This window comes from Mus pahari, chromosome 1, assembly GCF_900095145.1.
Source record: "Mus pahari chromosome 1, PAHARI_EIJ_v1.1, whole genome shotgun sequence".
Taxonomy (NCBI): domain Eukaryota; kingdom Metazoa; phylum Chordata; class Mammalia; order Rodentia; family Muridae; genus Mus; species Mus pahari.
The window spans coordinates 110513183-110526806 of NC_034590.1; the positions used below are offsets into that span (position 1 = coordinate 110513183).

Consider the following 13624-nt stretch of genomic DNA (forward strand, 5'->3'; position numbering starts at 1 on the left):
AAAAAAAAAAAAAACATTAATTGCCCAAGCCAAGACCCACATAAAGACAAATCAATCCCAGAGCACTGTGGGTAGAGAATCTCAGGAGGGCTGGGCTTACCTGCTGCCACTTCCAGCAACCTGAATTCCATGCCTGGAACCCCACGGTGGACAGACAACTACAAATTAGCTCCTAACTTACATATGGTGTATGAACTTGGGGGCAAATACACAAACAAAAATGTAAAATAATTTTAAAATCTGCCAAAGAGCCAGGTGTGGCGGTACATGCCTTGGAATCCCAGGCAGATCTCTATGAGCTCAAGGAAAGTCTGGTCTACAAAAGCTAGTCCAGGACAACCAGGGCTCTGTTATACCAAGAAACCCTATCTTGGGAAACCAAAAGGGAAAGGAAGAAAAACTCCCCCCCCCCCCCCCAAAAAAAGGCAGACACATGGAAGATGTAGGACAGCAGAGATCTCCCTGAACCAGAAAGAAATGGGAGAAATAGAACCCTAGGTTCTACATCTAGCTCACTGACCAGGATACTAGAAACTAGAAAGAGTACTAGAAACTCATCTAACACAGAGCGCATGCTCAGAAGCAGAACTGACTAAGGAGATGAGTTGGAGGCCAGCCTGTTCACACTGAGTACCAGGGCTACACAGACCCCATTTCAAAAGGGGGAGGGGAACCCCAGGACGTCCTGGGCCTTCTCCCAGGAGGTGGCCAGAACACTGAGCTCTGCTTACCTCTGCAGCATACTCACCAAAGGTCACGCAGTACCGTGTCTGGCTGGCCCAGGGCCTTGCAAAGCTCCTGGACTCCTGCGTCTCCCAGTGGGTTGCTGCTCAATTGCAGCTCCAGCAGAGAACGGTTTTTGGTCAACACCGAGCAGAAGTAGGGACAGGAGGCAGCTGTGAGGCTACAGGTCTTTACCCTGTGGGAACAGAAAGGCTGGAACCAGTTCCTCCAAGTAGCCCTTCCCTTGAAGGTCCATTAGGGACCCAGGTGGCTGCGCACCCCCTCCCTTCCCCTCCCTTCCCCTTCCCCCAGGATCTGTTTATCTGCACTTGAATCTAATGCTGTCCTCTTCCTGACACCATCTTCCAGGGTACACCAGCATCTCACAAACCTCACTCTACCCTAGGCTTTCTGTCTTTTCTGTCCCAGATATACCTTAGCCCCACTCAGGCCCTCACCACAGTGACTCTAGCTGACAGCCAGGCTCTAATAAGCTCTCACACAGCAGCCGGGCACCCTCATCCTTCAGCTCATTGGAAGCAAGGCTGAGTTCCTTCAGGCTCTCCTTGGCTCTGAGGACACGGCACAGGTCCTTGCAGCCCTCTGCAGTGATATCACATTCCCAGAGCCTGTGGGATAACAACATTATTCAAGAATGTCCCTCACTCCACCATGTCTTCGATCTCTATGAAAAGAGACTGGGAACCAACTCACCACAGAGTCCTGAGCTTACAGCTGGGAAGCAGCAGTCCTGGGCACAGTGCTGCAATGCCTGCATTACCCAGCTTGTTGCTGCCCAAGTCCAGTTCCTGCAGCGAGGCTTTGGAGGCCACGACATCACACAGATCCTTGCAGTTGGCTGATGTGATACCACAGTTCTCCAGCCTGGAGACATAGGACATGGTAAGAGGAGAACTGGTGCCTGACCCTACCCCTTAGCCTCTGGGGCCTAGAACGTACTTGAGTGACTCCAGTTGACAGGCAGAGTCCTTCAGGCCCTGGCACAGAATACGGACACCAGCTTCGTGGAGGTCATTGTTGCTCAATACCAGCTCCTTAAAGTCAGCTTTCACCCTGAGCACTGAAGCCAGGGGCTCGCAGCTGGTAGCTGTGAGGTTACAGTATTCCAACCTAGGGGCAGGCAGGGGTCTCAGGCACATCGAAAGGGTTAAGGATAGGTCTAGAAATGCAGTATGGGGGAGACATAAGGGGTACTGGTATCTCATTTCCCAATTGCTTCCATAGACCTTATCTGGTTATTCAGGCACAGTGAATACCTAGAGCTGCCAGGCTCATGTGGACACTAGCACTACTCAGGAAACCTTCACTGAAAAGAGCCCTACCAACATTCTGAGGTTCTCCCAGCCCCAGCAGATAAATTTCCACTGGAGAAGTGTCTTCAGCTCACCTGGGATCACACTCTACAGAATCTAGCCAGAGTCCACCAGCATCAGCTCCTAATTTCAGGCTAGGTCAGCTACCAGCCCTTAGCAAAGGGGAGGCCCTGAAGTCGTAGGAATCCCCTCCAAAGTCCTCATCTACTGTGCTGATGTGAAGCTTACTGGTGGCTGGCTGGGCTCTGGGTCAGGGGCTGCAAAGAGCTCAGGGACCCGGGCAAGGTATACACTCACTGAAGCTTCTCAAGACGGCACTGGGGGTCCTGAAGTCCTTCACAGAGCAGCTTCAGGCCTGCATCCCCCATAGGGTTGTCATTGAGATGTAGCTCACGTAGGGTAGACAAAGAGCGCAGCATGCCAGGCAGGATCCCGCAGCCAGCCTCCGTCAGGCCGCAGTTCTGAAGGCTGAAGCACATGCCACCGACAGCAGTCGTGAACGGATTCCTATCACATCTTGCAGGGTTAGGGCACTGTTTTTCCTCTAAATGGGCCTCCAGACCAAAGGAGGAGACCAGTATGGCTCAGCCAGATTTTTACTAGGGACTGGGACCTGGAACAAAGCCATAATGTGGCCTGTCCCAGCACTGCACACCTCACTGGTGTCCTGGCTAAAGCTGGGGTGCCTATCACCACAAGCTGTCCCTACCTCCTCAACCTCTCAGTGGCTTTCTACATCACAGCTGCCTATTTGTCCAAGTTCTGCCCTGGATAGGATGGGCTGAGCCCTTGGGCTTACCTCAGCTTCTGGATCTTACAAGTGGGACTCTGCAGGCCCTGGAACACCAGACCCACACCAGCATCACCCAGTTCATTGGTGCGAAGGCTGAGCTCTGTCAGGGCAGGGTTGGCCTGGACCGCTGAGCTGATATCTTTGCACCGCACTTCAGTGAGGCCACAGTCATCCAGCCTGCAAACAATAGGCCTGTGTCAGCGCGGCGCTGGCCTCAGACCCACCCATCAATCTCACAGAACAGCATGGTGCTGGCCTCAGACCCACCCATCAACCCCACAGAACAGCTGGTGTGACCCATCCAGAGCCGAGAAATTCAAATATGGGTTATAACTACAATGCTTAAACCTGAAACAGGCTCCAAGTCAGCCTGGGCTACATTGTGGGAGAAAGCTGTCTCAAAGAAAAGCAAGAGCTGGGATTGCCCGCCTAGCTTGTACAAAGCCCCAGCACTGAGAGGTGGGGTGGGCAGGGTAGGAGTGGATGTTGACAGTAGGCAGAGAAACTCAGACGGTCAGAGGTGCAGCAGCATGAGTACATAATGAATCATAGCAACGGATGACTCAGCCACGGCCACACGGGGTCACTGTATGCGCAGAACACCATGTGACTGACCACACCTAGAGTGTGTCCATGCTTTCCTAAAAGCACATGACCACCGTGAAAAGCCCTCAGACTAGCCAGGGTATCTAGACTCAAGGATCTAATGAGATGATCAGTAAAGTCATGTGGGATCCTAAGCCATCAGAAGGGGAAAATCACAGGGAAAATGTGGGAATCCATATCTGCCTAGAAGTGCCAGGCAGCATGGGAAAATGGGAGATGGTTATGAGAAGCTCATGGAGGGCTGTGGATGCCTGACTGCTACAAACCAAAAACTATCTCAAGAAAGATGAAGAAGCAGGCATCTATGTGCAGCCTGTGAACCTGAGTCCCCAAGCACTGTGACAGTGAGGAGGGTTGGTAACAACTCCTCTCAGCCAGAAGGAAAAGCTGAGTAATAAGGGTTGGAACTGCTGAATGCAAGGTGCCTACCACCTGCAGCTGCAGTCACCCGGCACACCATGCCTGCCTGCCCTACCTGAGTCTGTAGTGCTTCACATATGCTTCTCATACATGATACATGCATGCTAGGCAAGTTCTACTACCTACCTACATGAGCTACACAACTAGTAGTTGTTTTTAAACTTGTATATCTCAGACTAACTTCAAACTGTACCAAGGTCAGAAAATGACCTTAGGCTTCTGATTCTCCTGCATCCACCTTCCCAATACTGGGATTATAGGCTTGTACTACCATGCTCGGTTTATATTGTGATGGAAATCAATTGCCCAATTCCAGGCCAGTAAGAGCTATAGAGTGAGACCCTGTCTAAAAACAAATATACAAAAATGTTGAAAAACTCAAGAGGAACAGCTCAATAAGATTATGCAAAACATCTTCATGCCCATGAATAGAGAGAGTACTATTGGAACACATCAAGCCCATCAGGTGGCCCCAAGCTGCAAGAACCACCCACCTCCACAACAGAGTACTGCCCTCCCAGCCAGACCCAACTGTCCCCAAGGCTGCTTCTACCTGACCACTTCGTATTGCTGGATCAGAGGAAGGAGCTCTGTCCAACGGGCATCACTCAGCTGCTCACACTGGATGTCAAGACTCATGGTGGGTGCACAGTGCAGTCTGGGCAGAAGAAGAAGGAAGAGAACTTTTGAGAAAATGTCTTATCTTGACAGGCTAGAATTTGTAAGGAGGTGAGTCCAAAAGTCAAGAGAGTATATTTTTTCCAGTAGAGGCCCAGCCTCTCCCCAGCAAGTCTGTCCACACATTGAGTCTCCGGAAATAAGTTATCAGGGAGAAGCTAACTACATGGTACCATTAAGAGGAGCAGAACCTGAGAGCCTAGGACTATTTGACAGTCACCCCCCCTAGCCTCTGAAGGAACCCAGCCACCCAGCACCTCTTTCTTGCTGCAGACAGCACCAGGACACCAACTCTGGCCTGGAAACCTGCTTATTTGTGAGAGCCTGGCTATGGTCTGTTAATTCCAGCAGGGGGGGCTTCCTGCTCATTCAGCCTACTTCTTACTCTGAGAACAAGTTGGTCTAGCACAACACTCTACCGTTGCCAAGCCCTTTACAAAGCCAAAGGCCAGGGAGCACGAAGCCTGGACACAAGCAACCACCTTAAGGGCAGGAAGGCACAGGACTCTGGGAAAAAGTATTCAGAGGCAGTCGCTATAGCTTTTGCTTGCGTGACTTCCTTCTGAGTCTAGGGACTCAGACCAGGACCAACTTCTCACAACCCTCAGCCAGCTCAGGCCCAGCCTGCAAAGGACCCAGGCTGTGTATCACACTAGGAAAGCTGGGACAAACAGGTCACCGGCTCTGACAGAACCTGAGTAAGCATGACAGGCACTGGCTGTGGAAGGATGTATCTGAGGCCTGGAGGCAAATACGCATGTCTCCACATTCCTGAGCAACTGTCTGTCAAACAAAGTAGCCTGGACAGCATGTGCATGTTCTGGAAGGTTCCCTGTAAAAAGACATCAGTGCTGTGCTGCTAGCACGTAAGAGTCTGGGGACGGGCACTAGGTCCTGTTTAAGAGAAAAGTCACTTCGACTGCTCTCTATAACAGCTAATGAAACTGGCAAACAGCTCTGTGTGAAGTTACAGTGCCTGGCACAACATGGCCTTGCTAACGGGGCCTTCCCCTCCCTTCCCAGGGATGGGAGGATACCCCCCCTTAATGCTAACCAGGAACACTTCACGCATATTGTCACAAGGGCTAGTGGCAGGGAAAACTGAGGCAATGGCATAGATAACTCATCTGAGGTCAGGGACAAGGGATGTGAAAGAAACCAGGCAGCTGGTTCTTCTCCCACACTCCTCCCCTTGTTTGGCCTTGGAACCAGGCCCTGGGAGTGCACAAAAGTGACCAGGAAGGAAGTCCCACCAGCCTGGCTTAGAAGCATGATTCAGACCCCTGCTTAGATGTGATTGGATATTGCTAGCTAGCTGCTCCTAGCTGTAACCCTGTTGGGTTAATCCTAGGACCCTAGGACACCCTCTTTGGGCCTTAAAGTGAGCGAACAGGTCGTTGGCGCCGGAGCTATAAGGTCAGCCTTCAAGCACTGAGCAAGGCTCCTCTGAGGCACAAATGTGTCACCCTAAGAAAGGAACAGGCCTCAGAGGCTTGCCGGGACCGTGATCCCGCCCCCGCCCAATTTTTTGATCCCTCAAACCTTCTGGTCCAGACGCTCTGCCACGTATTAAAAGGGCCAGGAAGGGACCCAAAAAAAACTCTCAAAGGCAGCCGGGCGCCCCGGAGCATGGCCCTTGCTCACCTGGTGCCGCTGCTAGAGGTCCCAGAAGATCCGGTTTCTTCCTCCCAGGGCGGGGCCTAGAGACTTCCGCCGCTTCTCAGTCTCTGGCCTTTCACTTGGCCTACTGGAGACCGCCCACTAGGTCTGTCCCTCCCACAAGCAGGCTGCACTTTGGGAACAGAACTTGACAAACCTGAGTCACTTCTTTGGGCCTGACTGAAAATATGTAAAAATGATCCACAGCTGCCACAAAATGGGTGCGTCTGTGATGAGAGCTTCTGGTATGAACACACCCATCTCTCCTACTGGCCAACAAGGTTTTCATGGATAGAACAGTGTTCAGAACATCCTTTCTGGCCCTGGGATGTGGCTTGGGGTGTCGAGAGCCTCTGATGCATGAGGCTCTCAAGCATTTCGTCACTAAGCAGTTCTGATAGCTGTCTTAAATGTTTTTTATATATGAATGTTTCATCTGCATATATATATGTGCATCGTGCCCAGGAAGGCCAGAAGAGGGATCAGATTCTTGGGGAATAGCCACCATTCAGGTGCTGGGAACTACACCTGGGTGCTCTGGAAGAGCAGTGTCGGTACTCTTAACTGCTAAGCCATCCCTCTAGCCCATGTTTAAACTTTGTAACATACTCCCAAGTTATAGGATTTGCTTTTGGTTTCTGTATTTTTGAAACAAGGTCTTAATGTGTAGCCCAGGAGGGCCTTGAACTTGAAGATTTGCTTCCTGAGTGCTGGGATTCTAGCACTGTGGAAAAAGTGAGCATTGAGAGTTTGTCACTCAGGAGCCCTGCTCTCTTGCACAAATGGCCATACACACCCTTGTCAAAGAACTGGCATTCATCCACCTAAGTGTTTGGTTTTTTTTTGTTTTTTTTTGTTTTTTTTTTTTGGTTTTTCGAGGCAGGGTTTCTCTGTGTAGCCCTGGCTGTCCTGGAACTCACTCTGTAGACCAGGCTGGCCTCGAACTCAGAAATCCACCTGCCTCTGCCTCCCGAGTGCTGGGATTAAAGGCGTGCGCCACCACGCCCGGCTCTAAGTGTTTGTTAAACACTTGTCATGTACCAGATGCTGTTCTGAGACCTTCCCGGAACTTTAATAACATAAGTAAAGGAGAGAGTCTAGCAGGCCAGCATAGGAAATCAGGAATTGTGTTCCCTAAAAGACCTGGGACAGGGAGCCCTGAAGGGAGAAAAGGAGGCAAAGAGGCAGGCAAGAAGATAGGTTGGAACTCAGCTTCATAAACCCTGCACAGTGGCCACTACGGACAGAGCTTAATCCTCATCGCTACAGGAGCCATCCTCATGGAACCAATACCAACAACTGGCCTATGAAGTAGGGGATCGGTTCTTTGGGGAAAGATAAAGCCTGCCCAGTTAGAAGGAAAACTCTGGCCAGGCAGCCTTTATTTGTTGCTAATGTGAAGGAGAATTCCTGAAAAGAAGCTGTATTTACAGAGACTGACTGACTGACTGACTGACTGACTAGAGTTTCAGTGCTGTGGAGAAACTGGACTGGTGTAGTTCCAGAGGCTGCTTCATCCTGGGCTAGTTCTCCTCCTCTAGAACAACTCTTCCTTGCCTACCTGTGTTGCAACTAATATCTTATGACAGGCTGGCCTACCTACCACTCACAGAGATGTGCCTTCCTCTCCCCCATGGCTGCTGGTAGGAAAGGCAAGTACCACCATACCCAGCTTCCACTAACCAAAAGCTAAGAATGCCATCAGATAGCATCTTGGACCTGTAGAAACGCTCCCTCCCTCTTGCTGTACCTATCTCTCTGATGTACCCATCAATGTACTTAAACTTGCCTTGACTTACTATTTTCTTCTGTAAAACTACAAAACTTCAGGAGACCACCTCCACGGGGACATAGAATCTGGAGCAACCCAAATCTGTGTTCTCAAGTCATGGTCACTAACAATGACTCCAGAATAAACTATCTCTTATTCCTTTTAAGATGAGAGCTGTAGTTTTTGCATGGATACTCAGTACCCACAGACAAATGCCAGGGGCTACCAACTTAGGATCCTGGGTTCAGGCAAGCCACGTGGCTGGCAGGTACAATGAGTTTCTAGCACCATACCAGGTCCTCAGAACACACTGAAGACAAGCATCTGTCTCCCTTCTACCGGCATGAAAATGGGCGTTTCTACAGAGACCACACCCAGTGAGGGAGGGTGAGAAGTGAGAGAAAGGGGACCCTCTGGGTGCTGAGTTTGCGCTAACTTTACTGGATGCTGTATGGGAAAACTAATGTGGGTGGGTGGGTCCCGGTATAGTCATGAGGGTCCTCTTAGGAAGTGGCAGAGATACTGGGTGAAAGGGGCAAAGAAATGTTTATCTTTTGGAGGTTCCAAAATGATCCTCCTACAGACACTTGACTTTTAAATTTCTCTCCTGAATTGAGAAGAGGAAGCAGATATGAAACTGGTAATTTTATTTTTCACAACTGTTACAATTGGGGGGGGGTAGTATTTTGGGTTTTGTTCTTTTTTGTTTGTTTTACTTTGTTTTTTGTTTTTTTTTTTTCTTTCAAGACAGGGTCTCACTGTGTAGCTCTGGCTGTCCTGGAACTCACAATGAAGACCAGGCTGGCCTCGAACTCACAGAGATCCACCTGCCTCTGCCTCCTCGAGTGCTAGGACTAAAGGCCTGCACCATTATCTATCCATGGCTCTGACACAGTTTTTTTAAGCTGTGGTCTTGCAGCAGGCCATGGGCTGCCTTTAATCCTAGCATTCTACTCCAGAGGCCCTGGCAGGTGGATCTCTGTGAGTTCGAGGACAGCATGGGTTACATAGTGAGAACAAAAACAAACAAAAAGATATGGCCTTGATATGTAGTCCAGGCTCATCTTAAACCCTGTACATAACCAAGGCTGGTCTCATCCTCCTCCACACTGAGCTTGGGAGCCATTGCTACCACGCACAACCTACTTTATCAGTGTACAACCACAGTGGCCCAACCTTTACCTCACCAGGACTTCACCCAGAAGGACAAGGGTGAGTTCAAAACTAGTTAGTGCTACATAGTGAGTTGCAGGCTAGGCTGGGCTACAATGTGAAATTGTGTCTTTTTTTTTGGGGGGGGGGTGTTCGAGACAGGGTTTCTCTGTATAGCCCTAGCTGTCCTGCAACTCACTCTGTAGACCAGGCTAGCCTCGAACCTCCCAAGTGCTGGGATTAAAGGTATGCACCACCACTGCCCGGAGAAATTGTGTCTTTAAAAAGAAAAAAAAAAAAAAAAATCATTACATATACAAAGGCCAGTCTATTGAGCAAGGCGCTGTCGCAAAAATACATTTATATAAAAAAGGATACAATGTAACTTTCACATTTATGTGAAATAATAATATAATATAATTCCACAATTATGTGACTGAATCAACCATCATCTATGGTGGGCTATTTTCAGATTTCCCACTATCCTGCAACGAGGATCAGCTCGCTCTAAGGTCCTTCCTACACATTGCCAAAATGACATAAATTGTTGCAAAAATCTGTCTACGACATGATATCCAACAATGCAAAGCGACTGTCGCTAGGTGCGGTACCAGTTACGTGCCTACCACGGGAGGCTCTTCCATTTCCCCCTAGAGTCTGGGAGGCCTAGGGTTAGCCTGGCTGCCCTTTCAAGCTCTGCGTACACAATTCTCCGAAGACCTGGACGATCGAGCGACCCTCCACTTCAGATCTCGCTCTACCCAGGGCCTCCACCTACTCCTCAATTCCCGAGGATGTGCTTTCGGGGAGGAAGGCCAAAGGCCGCTTAGTTCAGGGGAAAGAAATTTCGACTTCGGGGGCCAGGAGAGACTACGCATGCGTAGACTCACACACCAGGCCCACCACCATCCTCCCCCCCACCCCCAGCCCACCGCCGGAGGTACGCAGTGAGACGGCGTCATCCAAGTGCGCAGACGCCGCGGCGTTCGTTCCTGCCCCAGTACTGCCCCGCCCGGTATCACCCGTCTCGCCTCCAGCTCTTCACCGGCTGAGCTGGGGGTACCGACATCTCAGTGACCACGAGCTAACATAGCACGTGAAACTGACCTCACGAAGACCGAAGCCTGGAGACCCGGAGCGCGACGGCGACCTCTGGACTGGAGTGGAAGAAGCGAGGCGAGGCCTACGAGGCGTGTCCTCGCTGAGGGGGCGGGGCTTGTGGAGGCGAGGCCCACGCGGTACTTAACGCTGACTGTAGGGACGCTTGGTACCCGCCTCATCACCACCCGGCTGTGTAGCGGTGGTGCTCTAGGGGTGCTTGAGGCCCTCATTGTTAGAAACTGATGGATACTGTTGGCCGATTCCTGGACCCGCTTTTGACCTACGTGATAAATGTGTTTCTCCGGAACTCTGCCAAAATGTGTTGGAGGTTTTTGTTTGTTTCAGAGCCAAGGCCTCCCTCGTCTTATAACTCTTTTTTTTTTTTTTTCTGAAACAAGGTCTTTGTAACACAGGCTGGTCTTGACCTCAGCATGTAGCCAAGACTGGCCTCAAACTTCTGATCCTCCTGCCTCAGTTTCCCAAGAGCTAGTACATATGTGAGCAACCATACTTGTCTAAGACCCAGTTCTAGCTCTTAATGGCCTGAAACACTCTTTGTAGCCCAGACTGGCATCGAAGTCAGTCCTGCCTCTGCCTCCCTGGGCTCTAGGATTACTCTGCCTTGCTTACTTGGTTTATTTCTATTTGAACAAATATGAACAAACTCTGTGGCCACATCTGGTCTCTGGGTTATTTTTATTTTTTCGTTTGTGTGTGCCGTGTATGTGTACCTGTTGAGAGCATAGGAGGCAGACATCCAGTGACCTGCCTGACCACATTCCACCCCGTTCCCTTCAGACAGAGTCTCTCATTGTCTTACTTTTCTACTGCTGTGCAATACCATGTTCAAGGCAACTTATAAAAGACAGATTTTAAATTTTTTTGTGTGTTGCAGAAGGTGAGTTCCTAATCACCATAGATGGGGGCGTAGCAGCAGGGAGCCAGCCAGCCAGCCCTGCCTCAAGAAGAAGCTGAGAGTTTCTGTCCTCATCTATAAGTAGGAGGCAGAGAGAGAGGACAGGAACCTCACAGCCCAGTAAGACACCTTCAACAAGGAGGTGGAAACTGATTTTGTTTACTTTTTTTGTTTTGTTTTGTTTTTTTTGTTTTTTCGAGACAGGGTTTCTCTGTGTAGCCCTGGCTGTCCTGGAACTCACTCTGTAGACCAGGCTGTCCTGGAACTCAGAAATCAGCCTGCCTCTACCTCACAAGTTCTGGGATTAAAGGCGTGTGCCACCAAGCCCGGCTACATTTTTTTTGTCTTACAAAAAAAAAAAAAAAATCATTCATTATAGACAAATTGAAACCACATAAACAAACTAGAGTCAGCCTACAACCCTGTGGTCTAGATGAAAACACTGTCATTTTGGTTATGTTACTAGCATTTGTTGTAGACCAGGATGATCTTAAGACATGCAGGGTGCCTGCCTACAGATGTGATATCACAGGACCTAATAGCAGGAAAAGTTCCTGAGAGATGACTTTGGAAGAAGCAGGAGATGGCTCACTTGAGAAAGTCACTTGTTGTCAAGTCCAACAAGCTAGTTGTGTTCTGGAAGCCCACATGATGGGGGAAGAAAACTGACTAGAGTTGTCCTTCGACCTCGCCTCAGTTTGTGGCATGCCCACATATGTACACATTCATACACAAAAAATAAATATTAAAGATGAATTAGAAATAGGTGAAATCTTTAAGTCAGTATGTCCAAAAATCCTTTCATAATTGTAATCAGTATTTTTGAATTAAATTGAACATAATTGTTCACATTCTTTCATACTCAATACTTGAGGCCCTATGGTTATATTGCTCATGAGACATCTCAGTTCAGGTGAACCGTATTTCCAATGCTCAAAGTCTCATGGGATTTTTTCCTTAGTATGTGTGTATAAATGTTTATTTTTTTTAATTATTTTTTTTTCGAGACAGGATTTCTCTGTATAGCCCTGGCTGTCCTGGAACTCACTCTGTAGACCAGGCTGGCCTCAAACTCAGAAATCAGCCTGCCTCTGCCTCCCAAGAGCTGGGATTAAAGGCATGCGCCACCACCGCCTGGCTATTTTTTAATTTTATATCTTCTATTACATTCTCATAATTTGAGGAAGTAGACATGTGTGGGCAGATATAACTGGTAGATTCCAGAGATGGGAGAGATGACTCAAGGGTTAAAGGCAATAATTGCTCTTCGAGGGGACCTGAGTTTGATTCCCAGCAACCACATGGTAGCTCACAACCATCTATAACAGGATCTGATGCCTTGTTCTGTCACACAAACATACATGCAAATAGACATAAATATTTACAAACAAAACATACAAAACTGGGTAGAATTGAGAAATGAAACAGCAGAGGAATGGGGACAGCAGAGGGGTAAGATGTAGCTGCTAGAGTTTCCCCGGTATCATGGTGGATCTACAAGGATTCGACACCGGAGGAATCAGATTTTAATAAGGCTTACAAGATTAAGTTTTAGTTGTTGCACAAAGAGGTTGAGTTACCATTGTTTCTGAACTAAGTTTGGGTTGCGTTTTCTTTCACATGGTGGCTCATCTGAGTTTAAGAGGGAAAGAAAATAATAAAAAAAAATGAATATTCACCAGGCAGTGGTGGCACGCGCCTTTAATCCCAGCACTTTGGAGGCAGAGGCAGGCAGATTTCTGATTTCGAGGCCAGCCTGGTCTACAGAGTGAGTTCCAGGACAGCCAGGGCTACACAGAGAAACCCTGTCTCAAAAAACCAAAAGAAAAAAAGAAAAGAGAAAGAAAAAAAGAAACATTATTCATCTTATATCAAAAAGCCAGATGATCCCAGTTCTCGCAGCACATAGCTTCCTCGGGGAGATACCCACAACACCCCATGCTTCAGCCATCTGGATGATGAACAAGCTGTACACCTTTCACCTAACAATTTCTTTCTTTCTTTCTTTCTTTCTTTCTTTCTTTCTTTCTTTCTTTCTTTCTTTCTTTTCATTTATTCACTTATTATATGTGAGTACACTGTAGCTGTCTTCAGACACATCAGAAGAAGCCATTGGATCCCATCACAGATGGTTGTGAGCCACCATGTGGTTACTGGGAATTGAACTCAGGACCTCTGGAAGAGCAGTCAGTGTGTGTGTGCTCTTAAACGCTGAGCCATCTCACCAGGCCCACCTAACAATTTCTAAACAGCAATTTGCAGACTTTGTGAAGTAACTACTAACAATTCAATCCAAATTACTGACAAGTTGTAGAGGAATATTATACAATGCTGTTTTTTTTTTTTTAATTTTCATTACATAAAATACAAATAAGTTTAGAAGGAACTGGAGAGATGGCTCAGCGGGTAAAAGCACTGACTGCTCTTCCAAAGGTCCCAAGTTCAAGTCCTAGCAACCACATGGTGGCTCA

At 48.5% G+C, this 13624-nt stretch overlaps 1 protein-coding gene across 3 annotated transcripts in view; it reads right to left on the minus strand.

Moving 5' to 3' along the window:
* Rnh1 (ribonuclease/angiogenin inhibitor 1) overlaps positions 1 to 10351 on the minus strand; it is an 11600-nt gene extending 1249 nt beyond the window's left edge. The window contains exons 1-8 of one of the 3 annotated variants that reach the window (XM_021200191.2): positions 10244 to 10351; positions 4430 to 4534; positions 2857 to 3027; positions 2355 to 2525; positions 1684 to 1854; positions 1438 to 1608; positions 1182 to 1352; positions 749 to 919 (exon numbers count right to left, since the gene is read on the minus strand). In XM_021200191.2, coding sequence (XP_021055850.1) covers positions 749 to 919; positions 1182 to 1352; positions 1438 to 1608; positions 1684 to 1854; positions 2355 to 2525; positions 2857 to 3027; positions 4430 to 4515 — 1112 coding nt within the window. In that variant the 5' untranslated portion in view covers positions 4516 to 4534; positions 10244 to 10351. Of the gene's footprint in view, positions 1 to 748; positions 920 to 1181; positions 1353 to 1437; positions 1609 to 1683; positions 1855 to 2354; positions 2526 to 2856; positions 3028 to 4429; positions 4535 to 6096; positions 6446 to 10243 lie in introns of those variants that run through there. The other 2 variants (XM_021200181.2, XM_021200172.2) reach the window with 2 other exon arrangements.
* Positions 10352 to 13624: the final 3273 nt, after the last annotated feature.